The 19,278-nt window shown below is 39.0% G+C and overlaps 1 protein-coding gene across 8 annotated transcripts in view; it reads left to right on the forward strand.

Annotated features, from left to right (window-relative positions):
- Positions 1 to 16,845, forward strand: part of dgkh (diacylglycerol kinase, eta) — a 67,591-nt gene extending 50,746 nt beyond the window's left edge. For 4 of the 8 annotated variants that reach the window (XM_037110057.1, XM_037110053.1, XM_037110051.1 and 1 more), the window contains 10 exons: positions 1,047 to 1,154; positions 3,132 to 3,245; positions 3,334 to 3,468; positions 3,659 to 3,819; positions 3,961 to 4,066; positions 4,365 to 4,457; positions 5,071 to 5,190; positions 5,419 to 5,524; positions 7,005 to 7,135; positions 12,950 to 16,845. In XM_037110057.1, coding sequence (XP_036965952.1) covers positions 1,047 to 1,154; positions 3,132 to 3,245; positions 3,334 to 3,468; positions 3,659 to 3,819; positions 3,961 to 4,066; positions 4,365 to 4,457; positions 5,071 to 5,190; positions 5,419 to 5,524; positions 7,005 to 7,135; positions 12,950 to 13,036 — 1,161 coding nt within the window. In that variant the 3' untranslated portion in view covers positions 13,037 to 16,845. Of the gene's footprint in view, positions 1 to 1,046; positions 1,155 to 3,131; positions 3,246 to 3,333; positions 3,469 to 3,658; positions 3,820 to 3,960; positions 4,067 to 4,364; positions 4,458 to 5,070; positions 5,191 to 5,396; positions 5,525 to 7,004; positions 7,136 to 12,949 lie in introns of all 8 variants that reach the window. The other 4 variants (XM_037110052.1, XM_037110059.1, XM_037110055.1 and 1 more) reach the window with 4 other exon arrangements.
- Positions 16,846 to 19,278: the final 2,433 nt, after the last annotated feature.

Below are 19,278 nucleotides of genomic sequence, written 5' to 3' on the forward strand. Positions count from 1 at the left end.
GCACCAGGTCACTTCTGTTTTTGCACTATCTGGTCAATTTCCCTAACACCCATATTTATTCCATATTTATTATCTGTATTTAAAATCTATGTATAAAAAGTACTAAACTAAACTAAAAACTGCTGTTAATTTTGCACTGTATCATGTAAATATGTGTAAATGTCTATTTCTTCCCTTTTTAATTTTATTGCTTATTTTAACTATTCCTGTTCTTGTAATATGTTTCTGTTTTTGTAATATTTTGTTACTGCTGTGACAAACAAATTTCCCCGTCTGCGGGACATTAAAGGATTTCTGATTCTGTTTCTGAAATCCAACGTGGCACACCCTTGAACCAAACAGCAGCCATGTGTAAACTCTCAGTTCAGTCTGATCCTGATCTGCAGAGATATTTGAGGAACAGACACACACACATACACACACACACACACACACACACACACACACACACACAAACACACACACACAGATTCCTTGCTTTTATAGAGAGATGTTTAATTAAAAAAAAAAAAAAAAGTATTGAGGTTTGTATCGAACCGTGGGTCAAAAATTGTGCTACAAACCGAATCGTGAGTTTGGTGTATCGTTACAGCCCTATTTTCTAATGATCAGTTAAGCTTCTTTCATTATTTACCATGTGATCCATAGGGGGCTCAGAGGCAATCCATTTAGTCATACATATCCATGCAGGAAGAAACTATTTTTCTTTGGCCCTAGAAGTTAAACTTAGTTTTATTCGGTCTAATGTATTCTTATTGACATTAAGAGGGAAAAGCGAGTGACTTATATTCCAAAGGAAGATTAAGTTCATGTCTGCCATAATACTATCCCATAATTATATGACAAGACCAATGTATATAGAAGGCAGTATCTAACTTAGTGGTGTCATTCAACTGAAAATGATATCAGGTCCTAAAACACCACATTGTAAAAAGTAAAAATAGTCATAAATGATGGTAAATAATAGACTGGATTTCATACACACATACCTGCACCTTTTACGTCACTGGTCCAGCTGAGCTGAACTTGATTGTTGTCTTTCCCAGTGTGATGGCCAGTACATCCCCCTGCCCAGCCTTCAGGGGATCGCAGTGTTAAACATTCCTAGCTACGCAGGTGGGACCAACTTTTGGGGCGGCACCAAGGAGGATGATGTGAGTACATTTCCTGTACGCTAGATGAACGCTGTGTAATGTTCTGTCCTGCTGGAAGCGCTCATTGTAGGTGACTTTAATCACATTGTCAGTGTCAGAAATCAGCCTGCCCTCTGCACCAAGGGTTCACCTCTCTGTTTCTGTCTCTCAGTCTCTCTCTCTTGTTTGATTTTTTTACATTAACTGTGCAATGAGCCTACTTAAACATGACCCTGATGGCCTGGAGGTGCAGGGGGAGGGATGGTCGGAGAGATATTTGTGCTTGTTTGTTTAAGGCTGGGAGCACAGGGGATTAGAGTCAGTTTGCACACGCTCAGATACACAAACATACACACACACACACACACACACACACATACACACACCCCTAAGTGAGCCCCTGCAGAGGTTACCCTTGGACACACACATATAGCATGTGCATTTGGCCTTATGTAACCATTTTGCTCGAGAGGAGGAAACTGCAACTAGTAGAGGACATTTAGTTAAACTTAGTCTTTATGCACACACACACACACACACACACACACACAAATACACATGCAAACACAGACCTGCAGTGAAATAAAAATTTCATCTTTGTATTTCATGGATCCACTTGTTTTGTGATATAATCGTACATTTATAAACTCTGCAGCACATCTGTAGTTCTGCTGATCAGCACTTGAAAATATACTTGAAAAACAAATTAACACCAAAATTGATAACAGAGGGAAAGATATCCCTTTTGCCACTGATGAACATCTTACTAGCTCTTCTTTTGGACTAAGTGCAGGACTGAACGTTTTGCTGAACTAGTGCAGTGCCCGTAGGAAGTATGTATTCCTATAGAAAAGTGGAAGGTGAAGCAGCTTTTTCATGGATGGCCAAATGAGGTTGTGTTTGAAGGTGGGACATCAGGGATATAACTGGCTGTTTTTGACTACTTTGTATTATACCATTATATTTCACCTTAAAAACTATTTACTTTGCCTTGTTTGGTGTCATTATTTTCAGCACAACCTCACATGTGTGACTGTACAGTTATTTTTTCATTTTGACATACTGTATTAACATTACGGACCTAAAATCACAAAATAACATAATTTCAGGGTAGGAAACACTACACTAAACACTACATAACACACTAACTATACACTCCAAACACGCTATATGTCACAAATCTCTCAACTCTCAAAACTCGCCATCTCTGTCGCTGTCTGTATCACCGCCGGCGTCCCTCACACAACTTCCTGTTCCTCAGCAACCAAACTTGCTGCTTGGACACTTTCGTGACAAAAGCCCGTTTTTACCATTTAGTCCTGCACCATTTAGCTACACACGAACATCCACAGATTCCAATTCCACTTTGTTGTCCGCGCGGATCTCCTCAGACCGGAACAAACTCGGTCCGGACTCGTTTAGTCTCATTAATCCACAACAGTCAGTCTCTCTCAGATCAGTCTGATCCTGATCTGCAGAGATATTTGAGGAACACATACACAGACAGACAGAGAGTCCTTGCTTTTATAGAGAGATGTGTTTTGGTTGCCATCTTGTGGCCGGGGGCCCAAATGAATATCCATCAGATTATTTGCTTTGATTATTTCATCTCACCAAAATGTTACCTATCCAGCAGTTTTTTTAGGCTGACGCTGACTCGATATCACTGTAACCTTTTCAAGGGCAGCTTGCCTCCAGAGATCAATAACAGCCTCTTCACTCAGAAACCATTCGCTTTCCATTCACATTAATAATAGAGGACAAGGTTTGTGTAATTTTATGTGTGAGTTCAAATGCATAAGATTACATTTCTAAGTAAACTTTAAAGCTTAACTGACCAATTCAGATGACATTTATTTATGTATTTAATTGTTTGAGATTTAGTGCCACAGACTGGGTAGGATAGTTGAAAAGTATGAATGTTATACAGTCCACAATCAACAGATTGGGCGTGGTACTACACCCACAGTTCCTGAATGTTGTTATTGTGTTATGCAGATCTTCTGTGCCCCATCATTTGATGACAAGATCCTCGAAGTTGTGGCTGTCTTTGGGAGCATGCAGATGGCTGTGTCCAGAGTCATTAAACTGCAGCACCACCGCATAGCACAGGTGAGAATACAGACTAAAAAGAGTATAAAAATAAGACCTGTACAGTAAAGAATATGTGCATCTGACCTAAGCTTCCTTGCCCAAACAGTGTCGAACTGTGAAGATCACTATCCTGGGTGATGAGGGGGTTCCCATTCAAGTGGATGGTGAGGCCTGGATTCAACCGCCTGGAGTCATCAAGATCCAGCACAAAAACAGAGCTCAGATGCTCACCAGAGACCGGGTGAGAGAGAGGGAGTGGGGCTCAGCCAGGTGCTGAAGGTGTCTGGAATATAATCTTTACGGAATATAATGACTTACTTAAGTAAGGAGGTTGGGCTCTGGGTAAGAGTCGCGATGGCAAATGGACGAAGTTTTAGAGGAATTGGTATAAATAATAGATATAGTTATCCTTTGATTTTTTTTCCCTGCAGGCGTTTGAGAACACATTGAAGTCGTGGGAGGACAAACTGAAGTATGATAAGCCTCCTTTGAGGCCTCACCTCTACCCACAGCAGTCTGTGGATCTGGCTACAGAGGAGGAGGCCGCCCTGGTGCAGATGTGCGCCCGGGCTGCCGAGGAGCTCATTACGAGGTAAACTGCCGCAAATATTCTCAATAACATGAATATCTACGGATCCACAGGTTTTACACATATATGAAGAATCCAGGAAATTGCCATTTTGTTTATTTAACATGAATGGTGCCCATCGACATGTGCTCTGTCTGATCACAGGATATGCGAGGCTGCAAAGACCAATGGGCTTTTAGAGCAGGAGCTGGCTCATGCTGTTAATGCTGCTTCCCACGCCATCAACAAAACACACCCGAAGTTCCCAGAGGTTAGTTATCATCATATATCACACAACACAGAGTTGTTTTCCTCCTAGGTTGAGCAGTGACATGTTGTCTTGTGCCACTGGATTAGATTTTACTACAAGTTTAAATCTGTTTACACACTCTGATTGGGGGCGACATTCTTCCTCCTGAATCATTCAACTTAAGTGAAGACTAGGTAAGGGTAAGGTTAGGTCTAGGTTAGTTGAGGCTATGGTTATGGTTGGTGTTATTTAGCCATGCATGCACTGTGTTTTTTGTATATACTGCATGATGTGTGAGTAACTGTCATCCTGTTTCTAGAATCTGACCAGGAACACAGCTATAGAGGTGGCCAGCACTGTCAAGGCTCTGTACAACGAGACAGAGTCTCTTCTGTTGGGCCGAGTCTCTCTGGTGAGTCATTATGGATGTTTTGGAGACAATCTTTACGTTTATTACATATTGCATGTTTCTACCTTACTATGGTTAAATGATGATTCTAGTTGAATATAATATGGAGTCTTATTTTTTGTACTGACGAATTGCAGTTTGCTGCATGTAGTTAAGGTTAAAGTTACTCTGTTGTCGCCTCACATTAAGGGAACTGCTGCAGCAAACTAGACATTACAATAAAACACACTCATAGGCAAGACATGGGCAAAGCCCTAAGATAAAATCATCCAAGCAAGCTGATCACAAAGTCATCCACATTGTGAAAGCTTATAAAATTGGCATACTTCTCAAAATATACACATCTTTGTACATAAATTACAAGCAACAACACAATTCACTTGACATGCTTATAAACAGCAGCGACAGTTGGAGCCTGCACTTATCTGGGAGTTATCTTCTCTGTCTGCACTCAAGGAGCTGCTCATTTCTAAGTTTAACTAACAGAGGGACGAATAAGTGTTTATAATAGTTTGTGCTTACACAAAGAGACCCTTTTCATCCTTCCAGAATTCACCAGCACAACCTCAGATTTCAACACAGCTGTTGTTCTTGCCTTGTGTTTTCCTCTGTGCAGCAACTGGACCCGCCAGAGGAGGAGCAACTGTCCAATGCTCTGCAGAGTTTGGAGTTGGAACTGGGCAAACTGGGAGAGATCCCCTGGCTCTACCATATACTGCAGCCAAATGATGAGGAGGTAAGCAGCCTCAGCAAACACTCACACATGGATAGACAGGTGCACGCACATTACTTGTAGCAGTCCTATGAAAGACATAATATTTGCAACATCCTGTACTCCAGACGGTCACAACTAAAAGCCATCTGCACACATATTCTGAATGTCTTTACTGTAACATGGTTCCAGGTAACGGGAGAGCTGAGTAGCTAAATGAAATGCTATAGGTTGACTGTGCTTATGTACCAGGACCACTCACTGGGTTACGGCAAGAGGAACAGTCGCAGCAGCATGTTTCGAATAGTGCCCAAGTTCAAGAAAGAGAAGGCCGCCAAGAAGACGAGTCCTCAGTCAGGTAGGGCTGTGCCCACTTTGCCCTCAGAAGTCAACAGACAGGCTGCTTACATCTGCTCAGGATGGGGAATCAGTCAGAGTCCATCTGCCATATTTACAGTACTCTGCGTGTTGTGTCTGCCTCAAAATATATCATGATTGCTGCTGCCTTTCATTGGGAAGGACGGCAGCATTAAATGTACTGAATGACAAACTGAAAGCTCAAATATTTACTGTGCGTCAAATAATTCTACATAAAACACTGAGTGAGATTTGATTTGTCAATAATGGTGTAAAGCTGAAGTTGAAATAGTATAGATGTAGTTTTGCTTCTGCTGTCTTAGAAGCCACAGAATCGTTTTGCACTGACCAAGTAAGCACATTACATATGCAGATTATTAAATACAACAACCGTTAGCTGCTTACTGTATAATTGACTGAGGTGCTTAATCTTTACACACTTAACGATGAAGGTACATTCACACATGTACACACAAACAAGCAAACTTGATCCTGTAGACAGTCGTCATGGTTACACTGCACGTCACAATGCCCCTCACTACCATCACATTACTGTCCTTGATCAAAGCTATTACTGCATTGTAAGCCTTTGGTTACAAAAAAGAAAGAAAAAGAAAAAAAGAATGTGTGTGTGTGTGTGTGTGTGTCTGAGGTCTTATTCCCCACAGTGTGACCCTTATCATCAGCTCATACCATCCCACCCATTCATGCTCCTGTCTAGCTGTCAACATGTCTACAGAAGGCACCAAGGCAGGAGAGGAACAAGGCTGCACCAAGAGAAAGCCTGCGGGGATCGAACATTTTATATGAACACAAACCAGCCATAAATCAAATATTTGCTACATATTGAGCATGATAGTCAGTATCAGGTTCGAGGTGACCAAACGCGCCACTCTGACATGATGTTGCGGCACACTGAGTGGCTATATGTTTTTAGACATACTAGGGATAATAAGAGTAGGTTCAACAGTCAGACAAGGTTGAAGAGCCCTTCCTCTCATAACGGGCTGGTTACTGATTAGTTGGGCTGTATTTCCTGCACAGGCTTCCGCCTCCCAGTACCTCCTACTTTTTCTGTGTGTTCTGATTCTGGTCGATGATATGCATGCTCCCAGCCTTCCTGGAAAGGCAATAGCAGCTGCCTTGTTCTGACCAACTTTTGACCTTTGTCAGATTCCCCTCCCTATCGCCAGCTGCCGCCACTGCTCTCCCTTCCTCTCTGATGCTCTCCCTCCATTTATTTCTCCTTCTTTTCGTTCAATGATTTGCCACAATTTGTGCCCATTTGTGATGTTGTTTGAAAGATAACATGCGCCAGGCAGCCAATGAGTGTGTGAGGTGTGGGAGCAACAGTTTTTGGTGTATGGCAGTGTGTGTGTGCGCATACCTGTGAGGCGCCCTGAGCCTCTCTCTGCTCTGCTTTGTGTGTGTGTTTCTGTGTGTGTGTTTGTGTGTGTGTGTGTGTATGTGTGTGTGTGTAGTGGAGAGATGGGGCACGGAGGAGGTGGGCGTCTGGCTGGAACAGCTGAGCCTGGGGGAGTACAGAGACACATTCATCCGACACGACATCAGAGGCTCGGAGCTACTTCACCTGGAGAGGAGAGACCTGAAGGTACGCACACACCCTGTTACCACACCTCAGGGAATCTGTGTGAACCCTCTCGTCCAACCCACAATCTACTCCTTCTCTCTATCTCTTATGCTCTTTAATCTGTCGGATGTCTCCCTGTTTTGCCACCTCTTGCGCTGCGCTGCATTGCTCTGCTTGGCTTCTACTGTCTGATTGTTGCTTGGTGAAAGAGACTTGCTGTAACCCACTAACACTGTGTATCTGCTGAAGAGGGGAAGCCTACAGGGCAGGGAGGGGATGCACCAAACAGAGCTGGGCTGATTGTCGAGGGCCAGAAGTACAAATCCAGGCAGTGAGTTTAGGTGTGATATTCAAACTGGCTCAACTGTCAGGAGACTGAAATTAGTTGGTGTTTTTACACAAATGCACAGGCTGCATGGATAGCACATTCACACAACTTCACTTGAATTTGCTCAGATCTGTGTGACGTTTGTGTGATGCCTTCCTCCTCAAATTGTAGGTGTATACAACCGTTGTCACGGGAATGATGTCGCCACCCTTTTTGACATACTAAAGGAAAGTTAAACACCTATACAGGCTGCAGAGCCGTGAAGAATGAGCTCCCCCATCCTAGTTGGACATACTTCTTATACTTGGGATTTGTATTTCTCATCTTTTCTTAATTTGATCCAAGACTCAAGCAAGTCCCAGTTCGTTTTTGAGGCAAGTCAAGGGTTGTTTCAAGTCAAATCCTTAGTTTAACGTCCAGTGTGTTTGATTTAAGGGGATCTATTGTTAAAGATGAAATACGATATTCAGAATTATTTTTCATTAGTGTATAATCACCTGAAACTAAGAATCGTCCTGTTTTTTGTCATCTTTGAATGAGCCTTTTATGTTTACTGAGGGACCAGGTCCTCTTCCACAGTGTTCACCACCGTGTTTCTACAGTAGCCCAGAAGAAACACACCAAACACTGTCTTGAGGGAGGGCCTACAGGTATTTAGCAGCAACCACAGGTGAAGGTGAGACAAGGGGTGTCCAGTTGGTAGCAATCTGCAACTTCACCACTAGATGCTACTTGCAGTACTCAAACAAAAACAAACAACTTTCTAAATGTCCTTTCAATAAAAATATATTCCCTCCACATCACTTTAAACAGTCAAAGGCTGATGGACAGACTTTAAAAAAGCAATTTGAGACAAAAATGTCCCAGGACAAGTCACAAGCCTTTAACTTCCACAGTCTCAAGTCATTTATTTTATGTCAAGTCAAGGTGCAAGTCATCACAACAGTGACTCAAGTCAACTCCTGTCCTAAAAGCACCCTAAATGCATCACGAAACAATTTGTGCTGTACAATCAGTCAGTGAAGAAACAACCATTGCTATGAATTTACGATGATGAGAACGTAAAGCCTGATAAAGCCTGGACTTTTTTATGCTGATTACAATAACAATCTGTTAAGGAATAACTCTAACCAGTTTTACACATCAAAAAGAGCAGCTCCAGTGGTGGTTAAGTTCTCCCTGGCTAGGGAGTGCAATACATACCAGTGGACTGTGAAAAAAAAAAAACAGTAACCTTGTCTCAACATTATCCATAATGCAACATAGCAATTGAGTGACACGGGGCTCTTCTGGGGTCACAAAAAGCTTTATACTACTTTTTTTTTTGCAGTAGTGCTCCCCAGATGGGTGGAATAACCCTTCAACTTTGGTTCTTAGAGAATTGTGGTCACTACTGAGTATTATATTTGACAGCTGAAGAATAACTTTTTCAGTGCTCTCTGGTGGAGGTGTGAGTCTTCACTGGCTTCACTTTTTTATCATTTAAATTATTCAGAAAATCCTTCCAATAACCATATTACAGCAGTGTACAAAATAAAAGCGATATCTTTTCAAAATATAAACATTACAAAAACAAAACGTTTATGGCCTCAGTGCCTCCTCAGATCTTGCAAGTTCATAAAACAGGCCGGACAATCAACAATTAGCATAAAACTGCAGACTCTCGATTATGCTCTGTTGCATAATCTCATGCAACAGAGCATGACCCCCTCATAGTGCATCTTATAACCAGCACATTTCCACAGCTCGAGGACAAACAGTGTAATTGGAAATCTAAACTTAACTTTAACTTAAACATATCTTCTGGTCAGTAATGGTGAAAAAAAGGAAAAAAAAAAATACACAATAATGCACACACACACACACACACACACAGACACACACACAGACACAAACCATTCCTGTGTTTTTTCTATATCTGTGCCCCTCATTCCATCCCCCTACAATTTATCATATCATTTGTCAAATTTGACGTGTTGCTTTCCTGTTTTAATAAATAGTATTATAGCTGCTAAAATGATTACTATCAACTAGTCAATCAACTCATAATCCAATGATATTTTCATAATTGATTATTTCATTTTAAGTCATTTTCAGGCAAAATTCGCTGGTTGCAGTTTCTGAAATGCGAATACCTTCTGGTAGTCTTTGTCTTCTCTTAATGAAAACTGAATAGTGTTGGATTTTGCACGAGTCAGACAAAAGCAGGAATTTGAAAATTACACTTTGGGCTCAGCAAAATGTTTTGCTCCTCTCTCTTTTCGACAGTTTATAGACCAAATGATAAATCACAAAAATACTCAACAGATTTAACTGTGAAGGATATAGTTTTAAGAAATGTTCCAGGTAACACCTCTGGAGTATTCAGCAGACTGTCCAAAGTAAATGAATGAAGGCTGACACCTTCATCAGCATGATAAATTGTAATGAGTTTACCAGGAGAACACAGAGTGTGTCTGACGATCTGATGGCACATTGTAACTGCTGATCTTGGATCTTGCATATGAGGGAGAGCATTGCTGTTGCAGGTGCCCTGCATCAATCTCTCAAAATCCCAAATTCAGTTCACTCCATCAGTGTTTTACTTCTTTGATTCACTTATATATTCAACTTATATATCTTTCAGTTAAGCTTACCACTGACGAAACAGCTTCACTTTGCTAAGTGATTGTAGATTTTTCATAGTAGGAAAAACGCAGGTGTTTATAATGATGTTAACACTGGCTTTGTCCAAGTGTCCCAGTCACACATGACAGTGTGACAGTGAGCCATGGAATTTCAGCCATCAGTCTCGTAATTTTTGAGCGTTTCCTATGGATACATGAAAAATTATGCTCCATAAATAAGGCCACCACTTGTGGCTCAGATCTGTGAAACAGGAGTGACTAGAGAGTGTAAAAGTGCCATCAATACATGTGGTACAGTGTGTGAGCTGGATGAATGTGTCTGGTGTGGGCCATACCTGGGCCACAACAATTTTGCTATCTTGGTTATTTTTTGGGTTAGACTCATCTGAAGTCAGAAGGTATCCTCTCCATCTCTTTCTGTTAACTGGGGTTTTGGGTGTCAAGCTTGTCAAGCTTTGATAACATATGTCCAATCAGATGCACTGGAACGTTGTGAAACTACCACATGTAGTTCCATACTTATTTTTACACAGTGGCACTTGTTAGTGTTGGAGAGCAGTGTTGAAGACAAACATCAACAACAGCTGATCCTTGAAGTTTCATGAAAAATATATAGGGCAGTTTGAACTTGTCCCCCTTTTAATTCATTTAACCATAGGTGTGGGGGTGAGATATTTTTGTATGCTAACCCATGGAATTTTTAAATTTGATTTTGTATTATTGTAGAAAACAACCTCTGAGACAAAAACAAGTTTATTTGTTGAGCAACATCATCTTCACAGATGAACACCACTTTTGAGATTTTCAAAGCATAAATTAAATCTAAAACTAATGTTTGGCTGTAAACAGACTACACTGCAGTTGCATGACTTAAATGTCACCACTACTAAGCGATTACTACACAATTACCAAACATTTTTTCCGTAAACTGATCAGTGTAAAAGTTATAATGTCAGAGTTGGAATAATTTGTAACAAATTTCCGCCAGGAAAGACAGACTAGTGAGTCGATGAGTCTTCGTGTTCGCCTGATGGCGTTTAATGTCTCTGACAACCTCTCTAGTCTCATTTAGACACTTAGACACAGCCGCCATTTTTAAGACACATAAGCGCTCTATGATTAAATTGTGAGACATTTAATGATGTATTTTGTGTCGTAGAACAAAGCATGTAAATATATTTAGCCTGTGGGAACCACAGACCTTTTTTCTTACATTTAGCTGAAAACCAATTAAAAAAACTGAGACGAGGGATCCAGATGTGAAAAAATGCAAACTGATTTCAAGTTTTTAGGACTCATTATTACACCTCTCTGTTAGCACAGTTCGTTCTTTCATCCAAAAGCACTGGGTCACCAGGGCAATAACTGCATGTGACATGAACAAAGTAGTACTTGTAGCATTACATTTTGATTTAAGGCCCTGATAACTTATTTTCTCAATCAGCCTCTAGATATGAGCAACAACATCCTACAAGAGCACAAGATTTTCGAGCAAATTACAGCAGATTTAGTTCATTCAAATGACAGATGTATGTTGTTCTGTTTGTCTGTGTCACCTGTTCACTGGATTTCAGTGCTCAGAGTTTGATGTGTGATATTATGTACTTCCATGCGCCAATTGCCATTTGGCAAACATTTGAATCAGTAATTTTGATGACAGCTGTGGAGTTGTTCTTCTATCTTACATTTTAGTGTAAAGTTTAAGAAGTGGCTACAGTCCATATGTTTATACTAACAGTGAGTCAAATGACTACAGATGTCAGAAAGTTGCTTCAAGGCAAGACAGAGTCACTCACACTGGCAAACCGTATCCTTCTCACCTCTGCCAGTTCTCTCAGGTGGACAGAGGATTATACAGTGGCATGTTTTAAAGTGGCTCCTTTTGTTTGTTGTTGTTGTATAAGCAGACAGACACCGCAGGAACAAGCTTGAGAACAAAGGGGAGCAATTATCAGGACAGGGAGCATTGTATTTACATTCATCAGGTGGACAGAGACGTGTCCATAAATATACATTAAATGCATCTCTTTATGGTTTCCAATTTTGGACATGCTCTCAATGACAATGCAAAAATGCTTAAGTATGTTTACAATGTTCACCATCTTAGTGTAGCAGAATTAGGTAGCCAGGTGATAGCGGTGAGCCATCAAAATGGCCAAATAAAATAAATACATTTTAAAAGTCACGACATAGAGCATCTTTTTTCCCATTTATTTATGCCAGGTTTATTTTTCAGGTGTGTTGCATCGACACTGGAAGCAAAACATTTATCTCTCCCCATTTGATATTGAAGATCAAAACGGCTGTTGTCTTAAACTGAAAGGAACAGTTCACCCAAAAGTGAAAAATCCAGTCATTGTCTACTCACCCCCACGCTGGTGGAAAGTTTTGTATTCCACAAATCATTTCCTGAGCTTCACAGAAAGACAGCATCCTCCTAAACAAATGAAGTCGATGGGGAAATGTTTTAACACGTGAAGAAACAACTTAACAAAAAAAAACATAAAATGGCAAAATCCAAGTCACCAGAGGCCCCAAGATCCCAAATCGATTTGAAAAGATGTTATTTGCCCCCTTTTTTGTTGACAAATCTTGTCTCTGTAGCTGCTATGCTAACTTGGGAGCACAGGCTTGACAGTGCATCAAGGGTGTGACATAAAAACAATTCAAATCAATCTGAGAAACGTTTTGTGGACTATGAAATTTTGTCTTTACACTGGTCTGGGGATGAGTTCACATTTCACAATTTTCACTTTTTGGCGAACTTTACCATCAGCTATTTTTTTGAATTGATACAATTCATGTCAGACATACTAAATCACATTAAATGCATCGCCCTAAAGGTCATAATGTTTGACTTGCACTCTTGTTTCTCCTCAGGATCTGGGGATATCGAAAGTGGGTCATATGAAGAGAATTCTCCAGGGAACTAAGGACCTGGCCAAGGCCTCCATGGTTGACCTCTAACCTGAAAGCAGATATCACCAGAGAGGGGAAACAAAAATCTCCATTACATCAGTGGAGCAGTTTGGAAGCACCATAGACAATGGAGGAGAGGATAGGTATTCAAGGAGAGTTGGATTTTATCCCTCTTCTTAGAAAACCTTTGTGATGTTGTTAACAAGATACGTTCATGTGTTTGTTTGTGCTTTGGTGCCAAAATGAGAGTTAAGAACGCTGATGGAAGTGCAAAAGGAAGTCACGGATTTTCACAATATAAGCCATTTCTAAGTTTATATCCATTCATAGCACACAATCAGGTATGCAACTAACCATACTCTTGACAGTTGACTTGTCTGAGTTAACAAACTAGTAGCTAAACCAGGACTTCCATCAGTGTGGGATTAAGTTTCAGTTTAGTTCAGTATGCATTCAAATGTGATGTTTGCTGGATCTCTGCCTCACTTTCCAGAAGTGGAGATGCGTTTGAGGGAGGTTTCAGTAGCACCGCTGCTCAGTCCAGACAGGGAAGATACATTTGTAACATCACAGACAAGGTGGTAATCTGGAAGGTGTGGGATACTGTCGCATGCTGTGCTTGCTCAATTTTAGATATGTTTAATTGCATGATTAATGTCTTGATTTTTTTGTGTGCAAAATAACACTTGAACAAGTTTTACATGACTTTAGTATTATGATGCCATTTGTTACTACTGAAAGCATCCCTTTTGGTCTAAATCCAACTTTTTTCTAGCTTTAATTTATTTTGTTTGCATGACAATGATGTGTCAAAGATTTTTTGTCAAGTGCCATATTTTGAGTCATTTAAAAAATGTAAAATGTGCTTTATTGGTAGACATCATAAGAAGTTTTTTGATGAGGTATGAATATATGGAATTAATATCTGTAAGTTGACACGTTCTCTGTGGAAGTGAAAATCAGTACCAAAGTGAATGTCTGAGAAAAAAACATGATCACCTGATGGATTTGTTCCGATTGCACCTCTTAATTTAATAAACCAGTAGGTCTTAGGTCGTAAATCCATTTAAAGTGGGATGAAGGATTAGTGTTAGTCAGGAAGGAAGTCAAATTGTTGGTCTGAAGCCAACCATAGATACTGTAGGGTTGTTGAGTTTTTTAAGGAATACTTAAAAAGCACTTTTAAATTCTTGCGTCATGCAAGTGCAAATTCTCATATCATTACATCGGATTAACGGTTCACCTCAACTTTTTAACTTCAGTCAATTTATCACAGTATTTAACACTAATGAGAATAGGCGTTAGATATCAGTTCTGAACATGTAATAGAGCAGTTGATCTGCGGTCTGCATAGCATTGTTCAAGTGCAGCTTTTTGTTTCTTCAATCGTAAGTTAGGCGTTGATAGGACTTTACTTTTTCTTTACTTTAGTTTCTTTTAAGACTGGTGGCATTACAGGGTATATTTCTATTTGTGATGCTAAGTTTGTATATATACATATGCACTGTATATACAGTATACCAGTGTATGCAGACAATGTTTGTAAGTGTTGTAGTCTAATGCATTTGTAGATTTCTGACATGGCATGCATTGTCGACAGCTTACACATCTGATTGTGTATATTACACCATAACAATTGTGTATTGTTGATTTGGTTCTAATCTCTTGTATATGATAATGCTGTTGTATTCTAATGATGGTGCAATATTTTATCTCTTGTTTTGATACTGTCTCTGCAGCTTTCTGACATGATGTTTCTCAGTGGGGAGAAAACCTTGAAAGAGTTTTTTTGTACACATACTTCCCCTCAAGATTTGGGGATTAGATTTTAAAAATTAGACCCGTAGACAGACTGCTCTTTCCTACCAACTCAAAATTTCTTCCAGCGGTTCACTAGTTTGTAGTTTGGCTCCTCTGTGCTTCCAAGATGATACACTAAAGTAGGACTGTGTCAATGAATGAGTAGAGTGGGCAGACATGACTGTTGTGTTAATATGTATTATGTATCACAATGTATTTGTGTGTGTTTGAGTGTGTCTACTACAACAGTGGCATATTGTACTTTATCAGCAATTGTATGCTTTACCATTGCCAACTAATTTTATCATTTAATATCTATCATTTAGTTTCCCTCTTTGGATAATATTTTGTCTGTTGGTTTTAATTCTTCAGACTAATATGTGTTCTGTTAAGAATTAGTTTTAAAACCTACTTTTTTGTTTTAATCATTTCTGAATGCTTACAATTATCAAGGCAAACTGTTTTGGTAACACTTTACAATAACCATCATTAATACCTGGTCAGTTTATAGGTAATTAAACTTTGGTTGATAGTAATTTCACTGTTAATAATCAAATGCTTTTTTAACCTTTGATTAAGCAGTTGTCTTTTGTAAAGTTGTGACTTCCACAATTCAAGAAACTCAACAAATTGTTCAGAGGCTTGTAAAGACCCTCATAGGTCTCCCTGTTCACGTAACATTACAGTCCGCTCACATATGGCCATTAAAAAGTGATTGATACATTTAAATTGCCATAAAATGTTTCATAGAGCCCCTTTAATAAATGCTGTGTACTTAGCGATTATAAAGTTGCAAGAGATGATTATAAACCGTTATCATTACTTAATAACTTGTTGATGAAGCATTTCATTGAGATTAACAGTGAAATAACTATGACCTATACATTTAAAAATAAATACCATTTATTAATGATGTTTATTATATGGTGTAGGCCACGTTTTGACCAAGTATCCTAAATAATGTTAGAATGGGAATGAATCAGAGGCTGAATTGGCAGTAAACATGTGTTATCGCTACAGTCCCAACAGAGGGCGACCTATTACATCTAACATCTACAGACCCTGACTATGTCAAAGAGTATCACTTGGCTGTTGCTTATGACAACAATCAGTTGTGTCACACTACTGTGTTCAGTATGCTGTCCTTATGCGCATAGGCATGCAGAAATCAATCAGCCTGTGAATCACATTCTAATTCAAGATTTTTTTCATCCACACACTAGTGTTGATCCTGCAACTCACAGCCAAAGATAGGTAATATTATGTGCAAAACATCAGAGATTTGTTCCCATTTTATTGCACCTGACTGAAGATCATTTAACCTCATGGATGGAAATCAGCCTATATTTATTTAGTTCTTTGTTAACTTTGTGATGACATTTGGCCTTTCGCTAGCCAGAAGCTCTGGATGTAGCATCCACTGAATCTCACGCGTTTTGGCCCCAGACACCAGGTGAGAGGATGCTTGACCTTTCCATACAAAGTGGAAGTAGCCACCTTTCTCCCTTGCTGTGTTTTCCAGTGGTCTGTAAATAATGCTGCAAACTGCCTGGTTTTCAGAAACCAACAAAACCCATGCAAGGATCTCAGAAAGACAGGATAACATATAGTCTTTGACGTGGTTCCTAAAGTGATGGGAGAAAAGTGAGTTTCATTTGTTTACATTATGTTTACAATGGCACAGTTTTAATTTGTAAGAATATATATGTAGGTATAAACAATATTTGCATATTTATTGCCTAAGGTTAAATGATATGATGTGTATTGTGTTTTCACATTTGGAATATAATGTTACAGTTGTCACCTGTATTACTATCTGGATGATTTTGGTAAAGTAGTTGATCATTTTTATGACTACTAAGTGACTGTTTTCTGTGCCTTTTTATGGTTAGAGTGCATGGTTAACTATTTATTACAATTTGGAGTCACTGAGATGTGTATTTTTGTATTCTGAATAAATAAATGGTTCAGCTTTTGTTGTACATTTTTAAGGTGCCTTAAAATAGGCTACCTGTTCATATCTCTCTTCTTCAATAAAACCAAATACATATGCAGTATGTTTCTGCCTCATTCTTGTTTGATTTAACTTCCAAGAAAATGATCTCTGTGTTTGTGTACAATATAAAACTAGATATTACAGTTTTGCTTCCTCTGAAATGAAAAACATCTCTTCAATTCCAAATGTTGCGTTCGTTACTAAGTATTTGTTCAGGTGGATAAGTTATGTTGACTGAATTGTCCAAAACCCTCTTTTAGGGTGGTTGTACCCTTAAGTGTCTCGTCTGTAACCAAAAAAAAAAAAAAAAAATCTATGTCGCATTTCAGTACAAAGCTTCAAAAACAAAAGTTAAATAGCTACATTTTAACTTAAGACCGTAGGCCATATGTGACATCTGAAGTTCTCTTGAAACACCCACATCCCTGAGCATTTCTCTGCACATCCTCTCTTCTGTTGAAGCTTTCCTCTCACCTTTCTTCATTTATTTATTTTTCAGCTACAAATGGTGTTCAGTAGCTCATTCTGCTTTAAGTCTATATTTCTGTGAGTCTGAGTTGGAGTTAGCCAAGGCCAGTTATCCAGTAACTGTTAGTGCAGGATCTCAGGATATTATATCCGGAGATATAAGATATTTCTGACAGATTGTCTTCAAATTCAGCACTAATATGCAGTTTAACACTCAACAATGAAGTGATTAAAATTTGGTGCTGAAAGTTCATTGTGACCACACAAAACACATTTTTTGGCCATAATTCAAGACTTCATACACTAATTATGACAACATTTCACACAGTTGTCTAATAGTATGAAATGATGAAGAAATGGCATTTTATACCCAAAAGGTCAAAGGTCAGATTACTGTGAAGTCATAATGTTCTGCTTTAACACTTTTCTCACCATTTCACACCGTGACTCAGTGAAGGAGAGATTGTGACCATATTTTACATTTGGTCAGATAGTGACTTGGTGACTCTACTCTTGGGTGTCCACCTTTTTTTGTTTCTCATAGTGAATTTACACACTAACAGACACACAGAGTGTGACACCGACACAGCTAGTTTGTTATACTCATACTGAATATCAGGTCATTGTTGTTGCACCATGTGATGAAGCTCTCCATCAGTCCTCTGTACACCTCTTTAAAAATAGTCTCTCACTGAAGACAGCAAGTTTCTCACTGGAAATTGTTCACCAGAATCATGTCAGCCGTGCCAACTTTCATTTCACCGAGAATTACACTTAATATATTTGATTGATTTTCTTCAAAGTCTTCGCTACAAAGGCTATTTTACGTGATTCTGGATAGACATGGATGTATACTGGACTGGTGCGTGGAAGCATACAACCACGAGATGGTAATTCTGGTTTCTCATGTTATTCACTTGATCTGTAGTAACATGTTCTTGTTCCTTACTGCTCCCTTTCACGTCTATTTGACAAATAACCAGTAAGGACTCACCTCAACTTTTGTCCTTGAGGAGAAAAAATTTGATGAGCCGCGTGCATTTTGGATAGTTTTAAAGGTTTATTTACATTGTGTTGATGTGCCCACAGTAAGAAAAAGTTTCCAGATTTAGCAGGTTTTATGTTTTATTTTTGTTGGTCTGTTTTTTTTTTTTCTGAGATGCACAAGCTAAACACGATGATGTCAGTGCAGCATGGGTAATGTATATCCTCATCATGACATAAAACTGTAGATGGTCTTATATTTTAGATATCATTATATCATTTTGTGACATGTGTTGTCTTTTCCTGGTTTTGAGGGCAGCATTACAGAAGAGTGATCTTTGCACACTCAGTCATTTTATCCCCATTATGGTTATGAAGGCATGTGATCAAAAATATTATATCTGATTTTGTTGCCAAGTCCTCCTTTATGAAATGCTTTTGAGGAGATTACACAATTTCAAGATATATATCACGATATATAATATTATTATTATATAGTGACATTATTATAAGGCTATATCCTCCAGCCTTGTGATCACCTAACATATAGGAACCATTTAACATTTAGTCATTAGGTTTAAGTTTGAATACTTGCAGAGTAACAGTAATATTATATAACTGCTTTTTTGTTGCATTTCTTTTTTTATTTAAGCAATTACCACAACAAACTATTTTCTTTATGACTTGCCTCACCGTTTTTAATTACCAAATGGCCATCCCAATGGCTGAACAACCCAAAGGTCAGTCTATGTACAGTTAACCACAGAGCTTAAATGTATCTTTAAATCAGTTAGTTGCAAAAAGCAAAATAAGTACCCACTCAATCAGATCAGATCTGCAACCAAATGTGTCTCAAGTGGCCACAGCAAATGTGCTATTTATTGCATTATTAAGATGTACACTGTACACTGACTGTTTGAATGCGTCAACAAGGGCCCAAATATATGAAATAGTACATCGTGTTTTTGAATTCCTTTTTTGTTCGCTGTATATAAAATATAGTTGTTAAAACACAAATATCACAGACATTTAATTTGGCTGC

Source organism: Acanthopagrus latus, chromosome 9 (genome assembly GCF_904848185.1).
Source record: "Acanthopagrus latus isolate v.2019 chromosome 9, fAcaLat1.1, whole genome shotgun sequence".
Classification (NCBI taxonomy): Eukaryota; Metazoa; Chordata; class Actinopteri; order Spariformes; family Sparidae; genus Acanthopagrus; species Acanthopagrus latus.